Source organism: Crassostrea angulata, chromosome 4 (assembly GCF_025612915.1).
Source record: "Crassostrea angulata isolate pt1a10 chromosome 4, ASM2561291v2, whole genome shotgun sequence".
NCBI lineage: Eukaryota > Metazoa > Mollusca > Bivalvia > Ostreida > Ostreidae > Magallana > Magallana angulata.
In genome coordinates, this window is record NC_069114.1 from 11,404,497 (window position 1) to 11,425,621 (window position 21,125).

The 21,125-nt window shown below is 34.5% G+C and overlaps 2 protein-coding genes across 2 annotated transcripts in view; one reads left to right on the top strand and one right to left on the bottom strand.

The window, feature by feature from the left end:
* LOC128179445 (26S proteasome non-ATPase regulatory subunit 1-like) overlaps positions 1-21,125 on the bottom strand; it is a 109,086-nt gene that overhangs the window by 50,597 nt on the left and 37,364 nt on the right. The window lies entirely within an intron of this gene.
* Positions 1,150-10,200, top strand: LOC128179446 (uncharacterized). Its single transcript, XM_052846875.1, has 2 exons — positions 1,150-2,620; positions 7,264-10,200. The coding sequence occupies exons 1-2, from the start codon at positions 2,254-2,256 to the stop codon at positions 9,591-9,593; spliced, it is 2,697 nt and encodes an 898-aa protein (XP_052702835.1). The 5' UTR covers positions 1,150-2,253; the 3' UTR covers positions 9,594-10,200.

Here is a 21,125-nt window from a genome sequence, read left to right on the forward strand (position 1 = left end):
TAAAGAGGGTGTAACCCTTCATTTGAACAAATTTGAATCCCCTTTACCCAGTGATGCTTTGTGTCGAGTTTGGTTTAAATCTGCCCAGTGGTTCTGGAGAAGAAGATGAAAATGTGAAAAGTTTACAACGCCAACAACAAAGCCAAGAACAACAGACAAATTTTGATCAGAAAAGCTCACTTGAGCTTTCAGCTCAGGTGAGCTAAAAACAATACCCTCCCGCAACTTTGTTGCATGGGATATAATATAACTGATTTATTTAACAGTATTTTTTACCAAAAAAAATAAAAAATCACGGATTCACAAATTTAATTAAACTCAAGATAACCTATTCCAAGAGGCTTTACATGTATAAGGTCTTAGAACTGAATAATATGCTATATCTACAATAATTAAATCAATGGTATCTTTATAACTTGAGATGATTAAAATGAAAACATATTTTAAGTTTTTAATTGCATTTTAAATAATCATGTGATTAATTGCAAATCCCATTTGCAAAATGGTTTTTAAGAAAAACTTTGGTCTAACATGTTCCTTCCATAAAAATCAGTAATTTGAAATCAATATTTATTTATTTAAATTTTTTATCTTTCATCATTCATTGATGAATCAATTGCTACTAAAGCTTCATTGATAAATAAACTGATACTTTTCAACATATTATATCAACTTGACAATCAATAACTTTTCTTTATAACATGAAATATTAAACCATTGAAATAATGTTCCTTTAAAATAGAATTCATCAGAAGAGATTTATGGAATATTTGACATAATTTTTCAGTACAATACAACAGAGAGTTCTCATCCCATTTCCAATACAGATGTCAATCAAATTAACAGCCAATACCCGTTAGGTAAAAACTCCTTCATCGATAGCTCAGATAGGGGTAATGGTATTCAATAGTTTGAGCCTGAGGTCGAAAGCAATAAATCTGTGAGAGGAGGCTTCAAGCAATTATAAGGAGCTTAATGTTGGCCTTTTTTTGGTTATCGCAGCAATTACACAAGAGGACAATTCCAATACTGAGTATTAAATCTAACTGATTATGTAATGTTCACCTGCAGTAAGACTACATAAGGAATTTGGCAAATTTGGTCCTGATCTACAAGCGACTCTATTATCGGAAGCCTAATTTCTACAAGCTGTAAAGGCCCTGTGGAAAATGGAGCAAATTAATTTTGGTCTAATTTGGATTTTGTACTCAAGTCCTGGCATCTATGACCGATTTGGTGCATTGATTGACCAAATATTCACAGATAACATCAGTTTTGTGCAAACTTTCCTGATACGTACTTGATCTTCAATCAATTTATAAAGTCGTTTGAGTGCACAGAATACAATATCCAACATATATGCCAGGAATTCTGGTTCCAGAAAATGCCCCATGCTCAACTGTATAAATGTTTCAATATCTGCTTTTTGTCGGGCATAGAATAATAATTTAGGGTGGTTCAAATTCAGGAGACTTTAGTCTACAAAATCCTACAGTTCTTCTGATTGTGGATTACTATAAATCAAATGCTATCCAGATTCCACACTCTCTGAAGCTTCCTCTGAAATTTATTAAAACCACAGGGATGCAGAGTAGACCAAAATCTGAAGTCACTCATCCGACTACAAAACTTTGATAAATAAAACCTACAGAAATTTTTCATTATCAATCTGAATCAGTCAGCTTACTGAGCTTAAAGGAGGATGAAAGCAAGCAGATGAACAGAGCAAAAAAACAAAATAATTTATCAATTTAGCCAAGGATAGACTAAGATGGTAGGTAGCAGTTGGTTTAGTTTAGCTCCACAGAATTCCTACCAAAAAGATGTGAGCTGTTTTGTGAGGGGGAGTAATAGCCATTTTCTTCTGCAAAATGTGACCAATTAGAGTCCGATACATCATACAGAACTGGAGACACACCTGGCGGATATCAAAATCAATGGCTCCAATGAAGAGCCCTGCACGCAGCAACTGGTGGAGGATGACTCAATACTCTAATGCCTTCTTGCATAGTCCAAAAGTTAACATTGCATCGCTTCAGCAGCTCTGAAGCTCTTCTTAAAAGCTCACCAACATCAATCAAGTTCAACTCCCAACGAGTTAACACAGTTGTGAGTTGGAATAATACATCATTTGGAGAAGGAGTTTAATAACTCCATTGGAGAACTATAAAATATTTTAAGAAGGCGAAAAGAAATCTTTGACTTTGGACTTTGTATTATCCAGAGATGTGATGGAAGAAATATCATTCACCAATGTCACCATTTCTGGAGACGATGCAGGTTGTCTTAACCCTGCATACTGAGGTGCACCCTAAAATCAGAATGAATTTTTCCGACCATGTTGGAGGGTACGACATTACCAGTTTTAACAATATTTCCTCCCCATCAGTGAATTCCACGGCCATCGATGAATCAATTCCTCACTCCCCTAAGTGGGGGGTGCTGGCCATCATTTTCATCGTGTTCTGCACGGCCCTGGGGAACCTTTTGGTGTGCCTAGCGGTGATCTGGGACCGACGCCTACAGAACATGACCAACTATTTCCTAATGTCGCTGGCGATAGCCGATTTCTTGGTCTCGATTTTGGTGATGCCGTTTGGAATGATAGTCGAACTCTTTGGTATGACTAATTTATGATTTAAATTATGATGATCTTATTAATAATGATGTTTTAAATTCAGATATAAAATTATTTAAAATTTGCTATTACTATCAGTTTGAGAAATGAAAAATCTGATAAAATCAAAATGATTTATATTCCAGATATGAATCTATATAATCACAAAAGTATCACATTGTAAATTATTTCCCACTTATTTCTAATTTGCTGTCTTTTTTATTGGCAAAAAGGATTTCTCCAAATGCCAAAATTGGCTTTTTTCATTTTCATTTACTGTTACAAACATAAAATCTTTATGTTTACTAGTCAGTTATGTGCTCAAAAGCAATGTTATAAAACCTCTGAGAAAAATTTCAACCAATTTCAAAACTTCATGGTATTGGCAATTTAGCAATTATTCTCAAATCTCTCTATTTTCCACATGAATTATCAGAAATTGATAATTTTCTGTCTACACATTAGAGACAATCATTTTCTCTTTACACTAAATATCTCTATAAGTGGGTTTAAATTTCCTTTCTTTCTTTCTCTCTCTTTAAAACACCTCTCGCTTTATCCCATTTCGATATTATTTTATTTCTAAAATAATAATAACTATACAACAGATGCAAATATGAGAATAGAAGCGATTTCTCACCCAAATACTCCGAAATTGCCCACATATCATAAAAAAAACCCTCAGGAGACCACAAAAAGACTTGGATTAATTCAATAGCAGCAATCATAAACTTGTTAAATTAATCTTCCATCGTTTTCCATGTTGCAATCCTAGAACTTCTGTTGACAATATAATGTAGTCAGATTTACGCGGGTCTACAGATACTGATGCCTCCCTACAGATCTGTAATATCTGGTACATCACTCTTAGAGGAACAAGTACAGCAACTATAAAGTATCGTATTTCAATAAAAACTCTGTGAAAAATACTCATTATTCCTCAATGAATTCTTGTTTTTCCTCCTGCTTGAGGCCATAAATATATTTTTAAGTCATTATAAGGACTTGGAATCAGACATAATATTTCCTCGAAGGCTCATATTTTCCTTCAAATTTATCCCAAGATTGGATTTTTATGCATCCACCTTTTACTCCAATTAAACAAATGTGAAAAAATTCAATTATATTATGATTAATAGAAGAAAAAATGTAATTCAAAATGTGATAAAAGTTTGTTTAAAAAATGCAGCAAAGCAGTTTTTCCTAATCATTACATAATATAAAACATACAAATGAGGAGGTGGGGGGGGGGCCACAATATTCTATGATATTAATCACACAAGGTGGTTAACCATTGGCCCCGACCTTCGAGATGATCAACCCCTAAACGGCAGCTTCCTGTCCCGATGTATGCGTTGCACACTACAAAAACTGAAATCCAATCAATGTACATAAGTAGAGACCTCAATCCGAGATAATCTGATCAGGCCAAATTATTACTGCCCATCCATCGTTATTAGGAGTCTGTGATCTAATGTATGTAAAGACATGGAGGATGAAAGAATCAGTCTGCATTCAGTTAAGCACAGTGTTACAATTACAAACATCTTTTACTTTCAAAAGCGTTAATTTTTGTGAAAGTGATGTTCAAGATAATGTGATTCGAAAGAGCTATACTTGCTCTGCACTTTTAGAAGACAAATATATTAATTTCATTGATACATGCTTTTTCATACTGTAAACGTCTTTAAAGCATGTAGATTGATGCTGTACTTTTAAAATGCAAATACATAACGACCCATGTTGGCTATTAAAGACATTATTTTTTTCGAAATAACAATTACAAGCATATAACCCCAACTTATTATAAACCTTTATCTAAAAATGAATCAAGTAAAAATGGGAGCTTAGGAGTTCAAATACTGGAGAAGAAAATTAATTTGAATTTTAAAATGTGCTTATTTACTTAGAAAGACAATTAAAGTGAAAAAATCCTCAAGCCATGAATGATGCAGCTGTTAATAAATGCTGCAGACTGAGAAGCATGAAACCACTGTCCTTTGTACGATAGATTTTTATTAACATCCGCCATTAATGCGAGATGCTACTTATATAGTCAGAGAGCAAGCTATAAACATCATCCATGTCCCCCAAAAACCTCCATTCTCAGAGAATTATTTCTGCGATAACATGCCAAAATTGAAGCTTACAAATCGTTCTGAACATCAATGTATTCCCTACAGCTTCACCAAAGTCAGCAAAATATCAATATTACAATGACACGCAAAAAAGTCTGAAACAAGTCGTGGGGATCTCTGAAAATTGACCATGCCCAAAGGATTTTTCGGGGTTAAAAAGGGACAAAAATGAAGAAGATTGGAAAGGAATGGGTTAATAGATGGAATTATCTTTTACTGAGCTCTGATCATGAAAGTTAATAGATTTGCAATAATCCCTAGGGTGATACATTGGGGGATTATTTTGTTCACTTATTAACTCCTTGTCATCAAGGTCCTTGGGATTGAATTGATCTCACAAATTAAATTTAATCACGCATTTGATTTAAAGTTCAAAATCAATATAAAGTTTTTATAACATATTACTGGATAGAAATTTAAATAATGGATATTAATTCTTGGTTTATGAAATGGATTTCAATATGTTGATTCAATTTTAGTGCGGAAATCAATTTTGTTTTTTAATCTTTTTGATATAGTACAATAATTTTTTTCTTCCTTTTTATTTAATATTTATATGGGATTTCCAAATTGGTAACATCTTTAAAATGTTAGGGTTTTCTGATTACAGGCAAAAAGATTGATTACCTGTATCAATGGATGACCAGATATTTACACACATTAAAAAATTTTAAATCAAAATCACAAAAATCAATTTTATATCAAATTTAAATTTCATAGAATCTGTAAAGAGATGATACAGAAGCGAGAAAAAAAAAACCACTTAACATTTTTGCTGCCGACATGCAGAGAATATAAGATCCCCAACAGATTTCTGATCTTTTACTTATGATAAATTAATAAAGTGCGACAAAGTAATCAAATATTCATTGGTATCGGAAACCTTTTCCTGCGTTATCGGAGCCCTACTGAATGTTTGGCGTGCTTTGTGATTACTATCAGTGTTATCAATGGTTTGATACTGAAAAATGTTGCAGCACCAACACATTTCTTTTCACTATGAAAAATTCCAGAATGCATCCCGCTGCTCCCCGACTTCCCGCCGGGAGATAACGTTCTTTAATGATCTGGACTTTGATTAAAAGAAATGCATATGCCTGCAACAAGAATATCCAATTTTTTATATTTTCCTCCTCAATATCCAAAGTCAATTGCAATCTCTGCTCTTTTTATGACATTCAGCCTATGATTTATGTGTATAGACTAGAAACAACCATATAATAACGATAATATAAGTAATACTGTAGCCAAATCACAAAGATGATAAAGATCAACTCAAAGCTGCTATGAATAGTAGAACATGCTCTCTCTCTCTCTCTCTCTCCTCTCTCTCTCTCAAAGTAGAAGTCATTGCTCCTTTTCTCTTTCAAGCAATAGATTCAAATTTCTTCGTTTGATAACCATGATACATATACCATTCTCAAAGCTGATTAACAATGGTTTACTTCTCTCTTCAGATACATGAATTCCTCTCTCTCTTTCTCAAATCTTTTCTGATTTTATAACTGTTCAGATATTATTTCTGAAAATCACTTATTGTTTGTGATTAGATTAAACGCTCAATAGCGGTCCAATCTCTGCAAATGTTGTCCACTCAGCGTACTCCAATTTCATTATTCTCAAGAGGTACAGTACTGGCCTAAAGGAATATCCAATAAAATATTTCACTCTTACATAGTGCAATAAACTTTATGAATTCTGTGAAGGGGAACCAATGCATGTCTGTCAATTCTCTTAATTCATCATATTTCTACCAGTTCCAGATAAAATCTCTTTCGGCAATAAAAATTTGGCAAGAAATAAATGTGAAGATAACAAGCATTCAGGATCAATATATTAACGTTATTTTCTACTGATTTCTTTCTTTTCGGCCCGCAATCTCCAGTTCCGGGAAATCTTAAATTCGCTTGTTTGACAATAAAAAGACACACTGGCGGGCAAGATCAATTTCTGTGTTGCATGCTAATTGGAATATTTGCTGCTCCCACGATTTTGTCACAGATGAACCCGATTTGTAAACATGTTTGTGGGTGTGGTATGCTGTATCATTGAGGATAATTACTCTTCAATTATCACACCTCCCACACATGGACAAAGACATCTTATATGACTTATTCTAACTTTCCTACAAACCCTTCCTTTTTGCTCTATCTCATCACTTTTATTTCTGTGTATCATATTTTGATTTCATGAATGTACTTATCTAAGCATTGAAATTTATAGTCGGGTGTGATTGTGTGTAGGTGGGGTTTGATAGTGGGGTGGGGGTGGGGGGGCCAAGCCAAAGGAATTTGAGGCTACTTAGACTGCAGAATACTAAACTAGGAGCAAATTATATATAATTAAAATAATTGTCCCTAATTTACAACAATCATATATTAATATGTAACTCCATTCATTTTTATAATAGGTTGATAGATTTATAATAGGTTTAAAATAACTCACTACCCTAACCCTAACCCTGACAGTTTATCATCCATTGTAGAAACTCTACATTCTGTCTTACAGGGGACTTCCCGTTGCGTCCGGAGTTCTGTATTTTCTGGGTCACCATGGATGTACTGATGTGTACAGCCTCCATTTGGCATATGTGTACCATGTCCATGGACCGCTACTTTACGCTCAAATACCCAATGAAATACGGCCGAAACAAGACCAAAATGACGGTTGCTCTGAAGATTCTGTTTGTATGGCTAGTATCCATCACCATAAGTAGTCCCATCTGTGTTTACGGAATAAGCGACACAAACTCAGTTTTCAACCATGGACAGTGCGTTCCGGCCATTCGTGACTTTGTCATCTATGGTTCAATATTTGCTTTCTACATTCCCTTGACTATCATGCTGATAACCTATATTCTAACCATCAGGATTCTCTGGAAAAACCAGAAGCTCATGAAAACCATTGACAGATCCGATTTAAAAGCCCTCCAGAAACACAGCGAAAAGTGCGAGCTGAAAACACTTTTATGTCCACCATCAGACGACAAAGATAAAAGTAATGCATTAAGTGATAGTGACCCATCCGTGCTGGGAACGCTACTGAATACCCCAAAATGTGACAGTAGTCTGCAAAGTCAGACCACACTCCTACCCAATGGAGGACCATGTTCCTTACCAAATCCTTCCGCAAGCCAGAAGTTTCATTCTAAATATAGCATTATGTGTGTGGATAATGTCAAAGAACAAAATGAACTGGACATGGTTCAAATTAAACAATCTAATCCTGTTGTGAGACTACGAATGGAAGAAAAATCGACCGCTGAAGGGGATTCAAAACTAGATCAAAAAGCCTCGTCCATGTTGTGTCTAAAAACTCTGGCCGATCAAGAACCTTCATCGTTCAGTTCAATCTGCAGAAAACCTCAAAGGTCTTATCCTCTGATGTCTGGTCGTGGAGACAATTTCTTGCGCATAAATTCGAACGATTCGTTAGTGAAACGGTCACTGGGGAAGGCTTCTGTGTCGGTACACCAAGCAGTGTCATGCTCAACCGTTAATACTTCTAACTCCATCATAACAAACCTCGTCCCTTGTTCGGGCAACAGCCATTTCCACAGCTGTAGCGACATTGGGAAAAAGGACCTCAAACTTGTGGAATGGAAGGAAAATTATTCCAAAATCCAGAAAGAAATGGATCAAATCCTAAAAGGCGACTTTGACAAAGACGATTTTGTGTGCAACAGATTTCATTTTCTTGCTCAAGTTCAAAGTTCAAAACTCACTCCCTCAGGATCTGAAGAGTCTGTTTGGAGCAAAGAAATTCATGAAGAGCCAAAGATTGACGATTCCCATCAAAATTCAGCAGATGACAGAGATAATAAGGGACTAATTGTGAAGCATTTGCAACAAATTAGTGACAACAGTGAAAAACATGCTTGTGATGATGATGACTCATGCATTGATGAGTTAACGCGCAGCGACTGTCAATTAATTCCCAGAACCGAGGCATCGCAACAATTCACGATGGCTATCAACAACAACAACCATCACACAGCATTCTCAAAATGTGTTACGGAAACCAGTCTCCTTAATGTTCAACATGTTACGTCACATGGAATGACATTATCTTGTCCTTGCGGAAGTCGCAAAATGTCGCAGTCCAGTATTGACATCAGCACATGCAGTCGTCATTCCACTGCTCTATCTGAATCAGGTGATTCGTTAAATGACCACTCGGAAACGTCTGAGAGCTCGGAATGCCTGACCATAAAACTTCGGCCCGACACCCTACACATGTGTTCTATTCCTAATCAAAAATCGTCCAGTCCCTCCACTCCGCTTCTCGGTTCCCGTGGTCGACTCTATAATGGCTCCAGTCGTCAGCTCTGTAATGGGACAAGTAAGCATCACAGTTCATCGGGCCATGAACTAAACAACGGGGTGCTGAAGACTCATACCATTCACCGCCTGCTCTCCAGGCTGAACAAGTCTCAGAGAATGATGCCTGTTATGTCCAAGCGAGCCACCACCAACGAACGCAAGGCTTCTAAGGTGCTAGGAATCATATTTGCCGTCTTTGTAATACTCTGGACACCGTTTTTTACGGTGAATATTCTCTCAGTGACGTGTGAGCACTGCATGCAGAACGTGACGCCTGAACTGATGTCAGTGTTTGTGTGGATGGGATACACGGCTTCGCTGGCGAACCCGATCATATACACAATGTTTAACACTGCATTCCGCCGTGCATTCATTCGCATCCTGAAATGTCACATCTGCATCAACGGTTCTCTTCGGGCCGCTGATCGGAGCACAGTTATGAGTTACCCCATGTCGTATACCGAGAGAAAGCGATACTGTGGACAAGTTTCAATGAATCATCATTCTCCCTTGTAACTTAATTCTGCCACGTAAATTTTTTGACTCCATTTATGTGAGTTTTTCTAAAACCTCAAACCCAACCTACCTATTTGAATGTATTTCTTCAAATTCAAATCATTTACAATTTTTATAATCAAAATATGGAGGAGAAAAAATCAATGTGTTAAGTAGTATGTATGAATTTTTTTTTAGTAAAAAATATACAAAACAATGAGTGTTTGAATTGTATATGTATGTGCTGGTTTTAATATACTGTGAAATCATTTTATGACTGCAAACAGCCATTAATGCTTTATTTACCAATGACATCAAACCTCTGGATGATAAAATTCACATGTTGTCTTTAACTTACACTTTTACTTTCAATAAATGTTGAATTTATACTGTGACTTCACTTTTTTACAATCAGAGAAATGGTGATTTCTGGCATATGCAATATTAAATTTCAAGGGGGAAAATTATTGTATACCTAACATTGTTAGGTGGAAAAGTAAATTCATTATGCATGGGAACAGTGAATTGGATATGTAAGCCATTACATGGTACAATTTGGGTACCAAACACGATAAGGGAGCACAGGGTATGTGCAATGCAGAAAATGAATATCCCATTCATAGGGGCAACTTGTGCAACCATTCTTAAAATAGGGCACAATGTTTCAGCAACATATCATATCTAAATGAATATTCGTTTAAATACTAAAGATATATAGCCACAGTCTAAAATTGAATGTAGTTGCTAGTCGGTAACATGGAGGTTTTACTGGTAATGCTGTTACTGTAAACTGGATGCTGTCATACTGTAAAAGTTGTTAATTTGGTGTGGGGGGAAATTTTCACTTGTTATGCAGAAAATATCTCCGTGGGTATGGTACAGAAATTAAAACTTTAGAGAGGTAAATCACACATTCGATTATTTAATACCAACTCGTATTGTTTGACAATAGAAAACAGTCAGGTATTTCTTTAATCACCAGTGTAAATAACCACTTTTACAGCACCTAATGCTACTTTAATCAAGCCTAAAACTAAATAAGAGTTCTTGTGATAACAAGAGACATTCTCAAACATTGTAGAATACAATGGAAAAATGAGAGGGTCTTTGATCATCCGGAGGAGTCGCATTAAATTCAAGTTAACATGGTGCTACTTCATGAATAATTACCATATTATAGAATCAAATCCCTCGGTTTAGAGTTTACTACAGGAATTCAGTTGAAATATCATCTATTTAAAAAGCAAAAAATTCAGTGTAAATTTTATACACCTACACCTAGTTAACCCTCCTTATTGGAGCCTTTGATCTAAATGTAGCCTTTCTACTATATTTCCATTATTTATTCACTACATTGTTTTTATTTTAAGGTATAAGTTCAGTTCAAGTGAGTACAAATAAATCAGCAGAACCCACCCCCCCCCTTTTCTAAAATTTAGCCAATTTCCTTGACTTTGATCAGTTTAGTGTATTTGTGTTTCTCTAAGTTAAATCAGCCAGAGAGAGAGAGAGAAAGAGAGAGAGAGAGAGAGATAACATCATATCTACAGTCAAGGCTTTTCAGGAAAGTAACTTAAAAACAACCATCTTTTTTCCCTCAACACCCCATTTAACATTGATGCATATCCCCCTTAAGGAAAATGCTAAAAAACCGAGAAGCTTTAAAATCTGTGTTAGGAGAGTTTGATTATATGCGACTAATTAAAACGAAACCATGCAAAGTGTCTCCAAGCACCATTTTGCTGAGGAGTGATTTAATAGATAAAACTCCCGATAAGCTGAATGTCTTTTGGACTGGATCAATATAATTTGTATAACACCAACAGAGAAGCCAGATCATGTAAAGCCCAACTATCTCCCCAGTAGCACAGACATTAAGGAGATGCTAACTGATTCTCTTGGTGCTCATGCTTTTAAGGGACAGTAAAATTGCTGGACAACAAACCAATCTCAGTACAATTCTTTTAGTTTTTTTTATCCTTCCTTATTTTGCCCGGGAAGAAATGCAGGAAGAAGAATTCGGTAAACATGAACTTCAAGACAGTGCTAAATTGAGCTTAATTTATACCCTGTGCTGGTGAATATTATCCAATTAAAGACAATCTATTGCTTCACACTGGTAACTTTGAATGCACAGCCAAGTGCAATAATACCTAAATGGCTGAAATTGATAGCATCCAACATTTGCTGTCTGTAGTAGGAGAAGATGTTAGGTAATGTATTCAGTAATAGTGAAAGCAAAACTCATACGGTTTTGGTTCTAAAATGATTTATTATTACATAAAAAAATGATATCATTAACATGTAAATGCTTGATTGATCTGACCTTAACCTCAATTAAAATGGCCTTGACATTTAATGGTTTAACCTCTGACCTGTAGATACATGCACTTTTGTATGATGCATCTAAAGCACTAAAATTACATATCATATATTTTCATCCAAATGTTGACTTCAGAGAAAAACTTTACAGACCAACAATGTATACTGGATATATCGAGTATGTACCAGTACTGACTTTATGAAAGGGCAATATTCATATAATGGCTGCTTTTTTTTCCTTAAACTTAAACTCATCAATGTGAAATGTACTCCTTCCAGAAGGCCTAACCAGTATATATATGTGTTATTTAAAAGATACTACGGAACTGTCTAAGAGGTCAAATCCTTTGACCTTTATCACAGACACTTTTAGATCTTCTATGAAACCCCAGGTCGCAGTTGTGTTAATAAGTTGGTAGAAAAACATCTCTGAATTTTTTTTCTTTTTATCTAAGCTAGAATACAGCTAATAAATGTCAGCCAACTTGTGTATAGAATAAGGAGATGTCAGTCCTAACCTAATTAGGGGTTGGAACTCTTTTGTAAGAAAACAAGGTTTAGTGCACAAAGGTGAAAAAGGGGTTTTCCCCTCCAAGTCTGTAATGAACTATGAATATGAAACAATGTCTAGCATGCTCGGTCTACATTGTCTTTTCTGCATGCAACGGGAATAAAAGAGACAGTCCAAACAAGTTTTAATTGATAATTAAGAAAACTCAAATAATTTTTAAATAAGAGGTACTCTACCAGCTGTTACGTGTGTTGCGTTCCTTGGTAGAAAATTTATGATTGTATACAATTTTCATCATCATTGCATTGTCTCATCATTACTGCAGGCAATAAATATAGATGAATAGCTCCTCTAATGCTCTCAATTACTGCCAGCCCTAAGCTCAAGGAGAATTCATGGAAGTGCCATCTTAAGTTGTGCAGCAATAATATTAATGGAAGAGGAACATAGCTATGAAAACTGAAGCATTCTTAAATGCATTCATACAATGGTTTACTGATGACACATAAAAAACAAGTATCATCTAATTAATTTACTCTCATAGAAGGCAGATATCATCTTTGATAAAACAGTAAAAATCTGTGCATTTTTTACTTTCTTGAATATCAAAGATTTATTAAATGCCAAAATTTTATCAATTCAACCATTCTGCAAATTTCAACTTTCCAGAATCCCATACATGACATATTATGTCCCTCGTATCAGATATCTAGACTTTGCACGGCACATGCTGAGAGATCAAGACAGTGACCTTGTGTGATCTCTCCGATATCTCATCTTTCATATAAACATAATTTTTATAGATTACACTTTTTATAGCTCGTTTGTCTGGAGTTTAAAGGATATACACAGACTGATCTTATATACAAAAGTCAATTTTTAACACAGAATATTACCAATATACTTTGAATTTTTTTTTCTACAAAGACATTTAAGGGGGTAACATGTATTAATTTTATGTATAAAAGAAATCATATACATATTAGATGCAATGGATAAAGTGTTGCGAAGATAGGATTGAGAAATTTGAGGCCTTAATGGATGAAAAGAAAACCACAGAACAGACAGCTTAAGGAAGATCAGAGCCTGTAGTCTCCAGGTCTTAAAAGTGTTTGTGTCCGATTCATGCTTATATCATTATCTAAAGCATTCAAAATGCCTGCAAAAATTCTGAAAATCCATGGCAACCTATGGTGTTAATGTGAAAGGAACAGACTTTTATCCACACTTTGATGGAGGATGACTTTTGTTATTCAAAGGTTTTAAATAATATTTTGTAAGGTATTTTTTTCATATTTTTTTTGTCTATTTAGAAGAGCAACATTTCAAAGCAGCTACAAATAGTTGAGTTAATGCTTTATTCTACAGAGCAAAGGTACAACCCTTTTTTAAAATAAATGGTAAAAGGGTGAATTTCATATCTCTTGGAAAAAATACAAATTCAATTCTATTTTATTTCTGGTGTATGTCTAATGGACCAAAAAAAATCTGAAATTTCTATTTTTAGCAAAATAACATTTCTAAAAGTATTTTTAGAGAGCAAAGTTACAACTTTGTTTTCTTAAAAAATGGTAAAGGAGAATATTGCATATCACTGAAAGGTTGCTTACTTTGGAACTGCAATGAAAAATAATCATTATGTTTTTTTCCCTCTAAGTCTAATGGAAAGAAAAAAATCTCTGCAAGAATCCTGAAATCAATTATCTGTCAACTAAAGAAGTCCAGCTTGATTTAATTAATCAAAAGTTTACAGGGATCTACATAAACACTAATTAATTTGTTTTTTGATGTCATAAACAGTTGTTTACTGAAAAAATTTCAAACAAATACTTAGCATGTACATGATAGGGACTCATGTCTTTGAAAGTCATTAAATATGCCTGAAAGGGGGGGGGGAGAAATAAACCTTTGATAGAAGATTTTGCAGCAGCTGTTAGAATGGTGTGGGTGTGCATGTGTAGACAATGTAATAGAACATTACTGCTGTGAGGTCCTACAAAGACTCCTAAAAAAACATCTGTGTATGGTTCATTGCAAAGGCCTACCGAATTTTTTGGATTATTGTACTGTTTGTTGTTTAACATCTTTGACAGAATACTTAAACAAATAAAAATGAACAGACCAACAGAAATTTTTCTAGTAAGATCATAAATGAAGTTTAATAAAAAACAAAGAACAGAGAGATCTAAAACCTTGAATCTCAGAGGAAATCTAAACAAAAAAACCCCCAAAAAACTGCACAGTTTTTTTTACAAAATTGCTGGCCACAGATCTATTCTCCAACATTCTGGCCCCAGTACCATTATGTTTATAATAATTATATCTTTTATTCCTACTGCTTATGATTCATTTATAGAGCTGTTGTCAGTACAAAAAACCTTACACTCACATACTCTCATAATTTGCTATATTCATATCAAAGACCATTTCTTGGGCATGACAGAAGATGGGTGATTTCCTGGTTTTGTCTGATGTCGGTGTTGGTTTGGATCAGACAAAACCAGCTTGCTCAAAGAGTTCACCCGTACTGGAGGTTCTACCGATACGGTGACGACAATGCCCGCCACTGTACTATGCACCCTTTGAAATGATGGACTGTGACAGACCAATGGATAGCTAATGATTTCCACCTTTCCTTGCTGAATAAAGGAGAAGTGACAGGTGCTAATGAGATGAGAGAGAACCAAGCAATCCTTAATGAAATGACATCAGCTTCATTTCTGTCCAATCACAGTTAGAAATCTGCCTTTATTTCCAAAAACTCATCTTGAGATTCAAGGGTTCAGTTGTAACACAGACAAGCTTCAAAGTGATATACCAGCAACATAATCTGTCATTTTTTCTTCTCAGATAAATTTGAATGCATGCCTACATCTTTTAATTCTGCAATTGTTTTTTTTTTCTTCTTCGGGAGAAAAAGAAAAACAGTTGAAATTTACCAAAATTCTGCTAGATGCCTAATAACTGAAAACTTTGAAATGTGAAAAAGGCGGAATTAAGAAACGAAGCCTGACAACAAGGAACAACAAATTAAAGTGCCGCAGACTTTATAACAACATGTCTAACAACCAATGGCTGACACCTCAGAGGCCTACTTAAACTGAACTTCCTCCTTCTTTTCCTGGAAAGAAAAACTGCTAGATCCACTATCTGTTTTCTTTCTTAAAAGAAAAAAAACCCTAGATCCACCACATGTGGTCTTCATGGAGATTGTCGTAAGGTTTTATATCTCTGTTTCCTTCCAAACAGCACTACGACTGAGCAATAAAACCAACACCAATCCCTGCTAGAAGCCATACACCACTACAGTGGCGATGCTTTGTCTAAATATCGGGCAAACTTTTTAAATTTCTTATTCTTTGTAAACATGCAGCTCTTATGACATTAACCACTTGAAAGTCTGTTGTTATAAATTTTCTAGTTTTCCTTCACTGTCAGATATTAGTTCTGTTTTGATAAATTCATCCATTAAAGTCACAGAGTATAATAGTTGTTTCTCTAAGAAATTTTATGCCGTGTATTATTTATACATTTGTACAGTTTTGGAAAATATGTTCATCGGAGAAAAAAATGTCTGAATCAATTAAAACTTCTTCAACTTACAATGCCTATGATATTTGTGCAATAAGAATTAACCAGAGATTTAAATCACCAAATCTAAGAGAAAAATGTTGTCTTTGAGTTGAGATGGGGTGTGGTGGAAAAGGGGAAAAAGGATGTGGGTGATGGGTGGGTTTACCAGGCTGACATCATTGGGACACGTTACTGGGTGAGGAAACTATGATGGTTCATATTAACACTCAATTGAAGACATCAATGGGGGGGGGGGAGAGAGGAGGGGTGTGAATGTGGGTGTTGAAAAACAATGAGTTGTAATACATGCATAAAACTTAAAGTCTAAAGTCTGATATCATAACATGGGCACCTGTTTCTATAAAACCCAGCTCCCCATGAATATTTAGGGGGCTTCTAAGTGTACATCATCAATTGATCATCAATAATAACACCTCCCACTCTCATATACAGTGACTCATGGAACACACTAACTTCCCCCTTGTGTTGTGTAACACTATCTTCGTAATTTATCTGGATGATTACGATAATTAAGCAGAAGTTGTACAAACTTTTGAAAGGAAGAGATCAAAAAGTCTTTTAGATTACAACTGTCTGCCACAAACCATTTCAATTAATACAAATTACTTACTAGATTTCTTGAAATTTCCATGATCTACAATGTTCTCGCATACTATTTTGCAATATGTCTTGATGCAATTAATTTGCAATATATTTTATACAAATGGGGCTTATTAATACTATAATTATAACATTTTGTCTTTCAATCGAAATACTACACTAGTAATTTTAACAAAAATAAACTTGTTTCTTTTAAACTTTGCAGAAAACAAGGTATTATTTTATTTCGGAATAATTATTTTCCTCGGAATTCACCTTTTTCCTGATGGAATATTGTAATTGGCCCTAATAGCCTTTGTTACATGAAAAAAAATATAAATCCATGAGATAGTGTGATTTTAGCAGTGGCAGGGGTAATGGAGAAAAATACATGATTTTCTATGCTCTGAATTTATATACCAGTATTTATCTTATTTATTTGTTTTAATTCATTCTATTTATTTGTTTTGTAATTGTTTGTTTGTTCTTTATTTGATAAATTTTCATTTGTATAAATCATATTTGTACGACAAATCTCCTAACATCTTCCGGTAGAAAAGGGGGGGGGGGGGTTAGTTTTTCACTGAAAAACTAACCCCCTTAGTTTTTCAGTGAAAAGCTAACCCCCCCCCCCCATTCGCGTAAAATCCAGCTGCCTTTCAATTTAGACATTAATATTTGATCTGTAATACGTAAATCATCTCCACAAGCTGTAATTTCGCCACTTTAACATCGTAGATGTTGACTGGAAGCAACACTGCACTCCTCAAATCTAAACTTACAATGAAACGAAGTGAAGTAGCCTTTGTATGCGACAATGCTTGGCTAAAACGCGATGGCTACGATCGAGACGTACATAATCCAAACTGCGGTCGCGGCAGTTAAGAAATTCACCGAATTCCGAGTTACAATAAAACATCATAGCTATAAGCTTGACGTTATTTACATGACAAGTTCCAACAAGCACTGCATCCATTGCCACAGAAGATTTACCTATCCGCGTCACTTCCGTGTTCGTGACGTCATATATTCTGTTTGCACCGAGAGTTGAAATTGATCGGCGGATCATGAATTAAGCCTGAAATATCTACGAACTTAAAATTGGATACATCTTATCAGTCCCTGGCGACATGAAAATAAATATAATTTCAGCGGGGTTTACATGCTAAGTGTTAAAGTAGAAATACTAACGTAACAAGTATATTTTCTCATATTTTACAGGTACATATACTCTAACAGTACGGTATATAAATAACGTATATATCTTGAACAGGTATTTATATGTGTTGTTCAAGTTGTATTCATTAATTTGATTTTTTAATTACCATATTATTTCAGTTTCTGCATGTGATTACAGTACAAGCAGTACGGTTTTTTTTACTATACTTTACATGTATAATAGGTATCTCTAACATTATTTAGGAATGATGGACGTTTTGAATGCATGTTTCTTCTTTAGTCAAACTACACAAATAAGCAGTGGTGTGTAGACATGAATAAACGTCTCTCTGTATTTAACCTGTTGGGTTCATCATTTCTTTTAAAAAAATTCCATAATAATCAATATTATTTTAATATCTACTGACAATACTTGAAATACCACGTTTCTAATATAATGCATTCTTGACGCAGTACGTTGAATCACACAATGCATTAGCGTGATCGTAATATTCGTTCATTTTAATTCTATATTTGTAACATGCAGATATTAAAATTATATTGGAAAAACATAGGTAATCACAGATTACAAAGCTCACCGAGACGAGGCATCAACTTTATGAGGCATCACCTTTAAAACCACCTTTATCATATGATATGAAAATCATAGTTAATGATCTTGGATATTCATGGATACTGTTTTGACACAATATCGTATATCATATGTAAAAAAATTGTATGATAATCCTATGTTCATTTCATACATTATTATAAGATACAATGTTTATCAATACAATAATATAAAATATGATATTGCATCCAATGATACTTACAATATATATCATTTAATACAATATAATACTGTAATAAATATTGATGCAATATGATTTTGTAACATATAATATGACATTGTATCGTGTTATACATTATTGTATTTAATCACATAATACAATATCATAATATCTAATATAAATACAATATAGCATTATTTGATACTATATCATATCACATAATACATCACAATATTGTAACATATGATATTATATTGTATAATATAGTATAATTTTGTATTGTATGATATTGTATCATATTTGATACACAATATTGTATCATATGATACAATATAATTTGATAAAACATTGTTTCATATCATATGATACAATATCATCTGATACAGTACGATATTATATAATACAATATCATTTTATACAATATCATATCATATGATACAATATCATATAATACAATATCATATTATATGATATCTTATAATATCATATAATACAATTTCATGTATTATATAACAATATATTATATAAACCAATATCATATTATACAATATTGTATCATATGATATGCTATAATTATAATATACAATATCGTATCATATGATACAATATCATATATTGCAATATAATATGAAACAATATCATTCGATATAATAATATATTATACAATATCATATTCTACAATATTGTATAATAATATACAATACTATACATAACAATATCATAATACAATATCATATAATAATGTACAAAAAAATTGATACAATATCATATCATATCATATAACTTTTTACAATATAATGTATGATATTACATTGTATCATATAAAACAATAGTGTATCATATCATAGAATACTATATCATAGGAATCATGTTAAATCATTTAACAACAAACACATCTATCAAGCAGGTTTGAGTGAGGTAGGAGAATTTTTAGCATCCTTGATAATGGAGATCAGGCTCTGCATCTGAAGCTACCTCTGCAATTCATTTATATTATAGTTAAATCGATTATGCAAGCTATTATCTATAAAACATGTAACCTGTTCCAAAAAACTAAACCTCATCCAGCATCCGAAACCTATGGCTCAGATTCAGCATTCAAGCCTGTCAGATGCATCAGTATCATGAGATGCATCATCCCTGCAAGTTTGGTGATGTAAGGACCAGTAATAACTAAGATATAATCATCAGAGGGCACCTGCTCTAAAAACTTTAACCAGCTCTTAAAACCTTAACCTCATCCAGCATCCGAAACCTATGGCTCAGATTCAGCATTCATGCCTGTCAGGTGCATCAGTATCGTAAGACGCACCATCCTTGCAAGTTTGGTGAAGTTAGGACCAGAAATAACTAAGATATATTTTTTAGCATCCTTGATAATGGAGATCAGGCTCTGCATCTGAAGCTACCTCTGCCATTCATTTATATTATAGTTAGATCATATATGCAAGTTTGAAATAGTGCTATTACCTACATATATTAAACATGTGACCTGTTCCAAAAAAACTAAACCTCATCCAGCATCCGAAACCTATGGCTCAGATTCAGCATTCAAGCCTGTCAGGTGCATCAGTATCATAAGACACACCATCCATGTAAGTTTGGTAAAGTTAGGACCAGTAATAACTAAGATATGATCATCAGAGGGCACCTGCTCTAAAAACTTTAACCAGCTCTTAAAACCTTAACCTCATCCAGCATCCGAAACCTATGGCTCAGATTCAGCATTCAAGCCTGTCAGGTGCATCAGTATCATAAGACGCACCATCTATGCAAGTTTGGTGAAGTTTGGACCAGTAGTAACTTAGAAATGGCTATCAAAGGGCACCTGCAACAAAAACTTTAACCTGCTCGAAAAACCTAACTTCATCTAGCATCCGAAACCTTCGGCTCAGATTCAGCATTCAAGCCTGTCAGGTGCAAAAGTATCATAAGACACACCATCCATGCAAGTTTGGTGAAGTAAGGACCAGTAGTAAGTAAGATATAATCATCAGAGGGCACCTGCTCCAAAAACTTTAACCAGCTCTAAAAACCTTAACCTCATCCAGCATCCGAAACCTATGGCTCAGATTCAGCATTCAAGCCTGTCAGGTGCATCAGTATCATAAGACACACCATCTATGCAAGTTTGGTGAAGTTTGGACCAGTAGTAACTTAGAAATGGCTATCAAAGGGCACCTGCAACAAAAACTTTAACCTGCTCCAAACACCTTAACCTCCTCCAGCATCTGAAATTCATGGCCCAGATTCAGCATCCAAGTCTCTCAAGTCCATTAGTAGGTCCAGATGCATCATTCATGCAAGTTTGGTGAAGATAGGACAAGTAATAAGTTAGATACAGGACCTGCAACAAAAACTTTAACCAGGTCCGGACGCCGACGCCGACGCCGACGCCGAGGGTATAGCATAAGCTCCCCCCGACTTCGTCTCGGTGAGCTAAAAACCCACAATGATTTCTATGGAAGTCTGCGATGTACGTTGTTATGAGTTGTGATAGAATTATGGGCTCATTGTAAATCTTCATTTTAATATTCCTTTTTTTTTTATTTCCATAGCTGGAGACATTTCCCATCACCTAAGTAAGATGCTGCGTCA

Bases quoted from the DNA above. Each gene is read 5' to 3' on its own strand.
- LOC128179446 (XM_052846875.1), top strand. From the start codon at position 2,254: ATGTCACCATTTCTGGAGACGATGCAGGTTGTCTTAACCCTGCATACT. The intron at 2,621-7,263 runs GTATGACTAATT...TCTGTCTTACAG, and splicing joins AATGATAGTCGAACTCTTTG to GGGACTTCCCGTTGCGTCCG.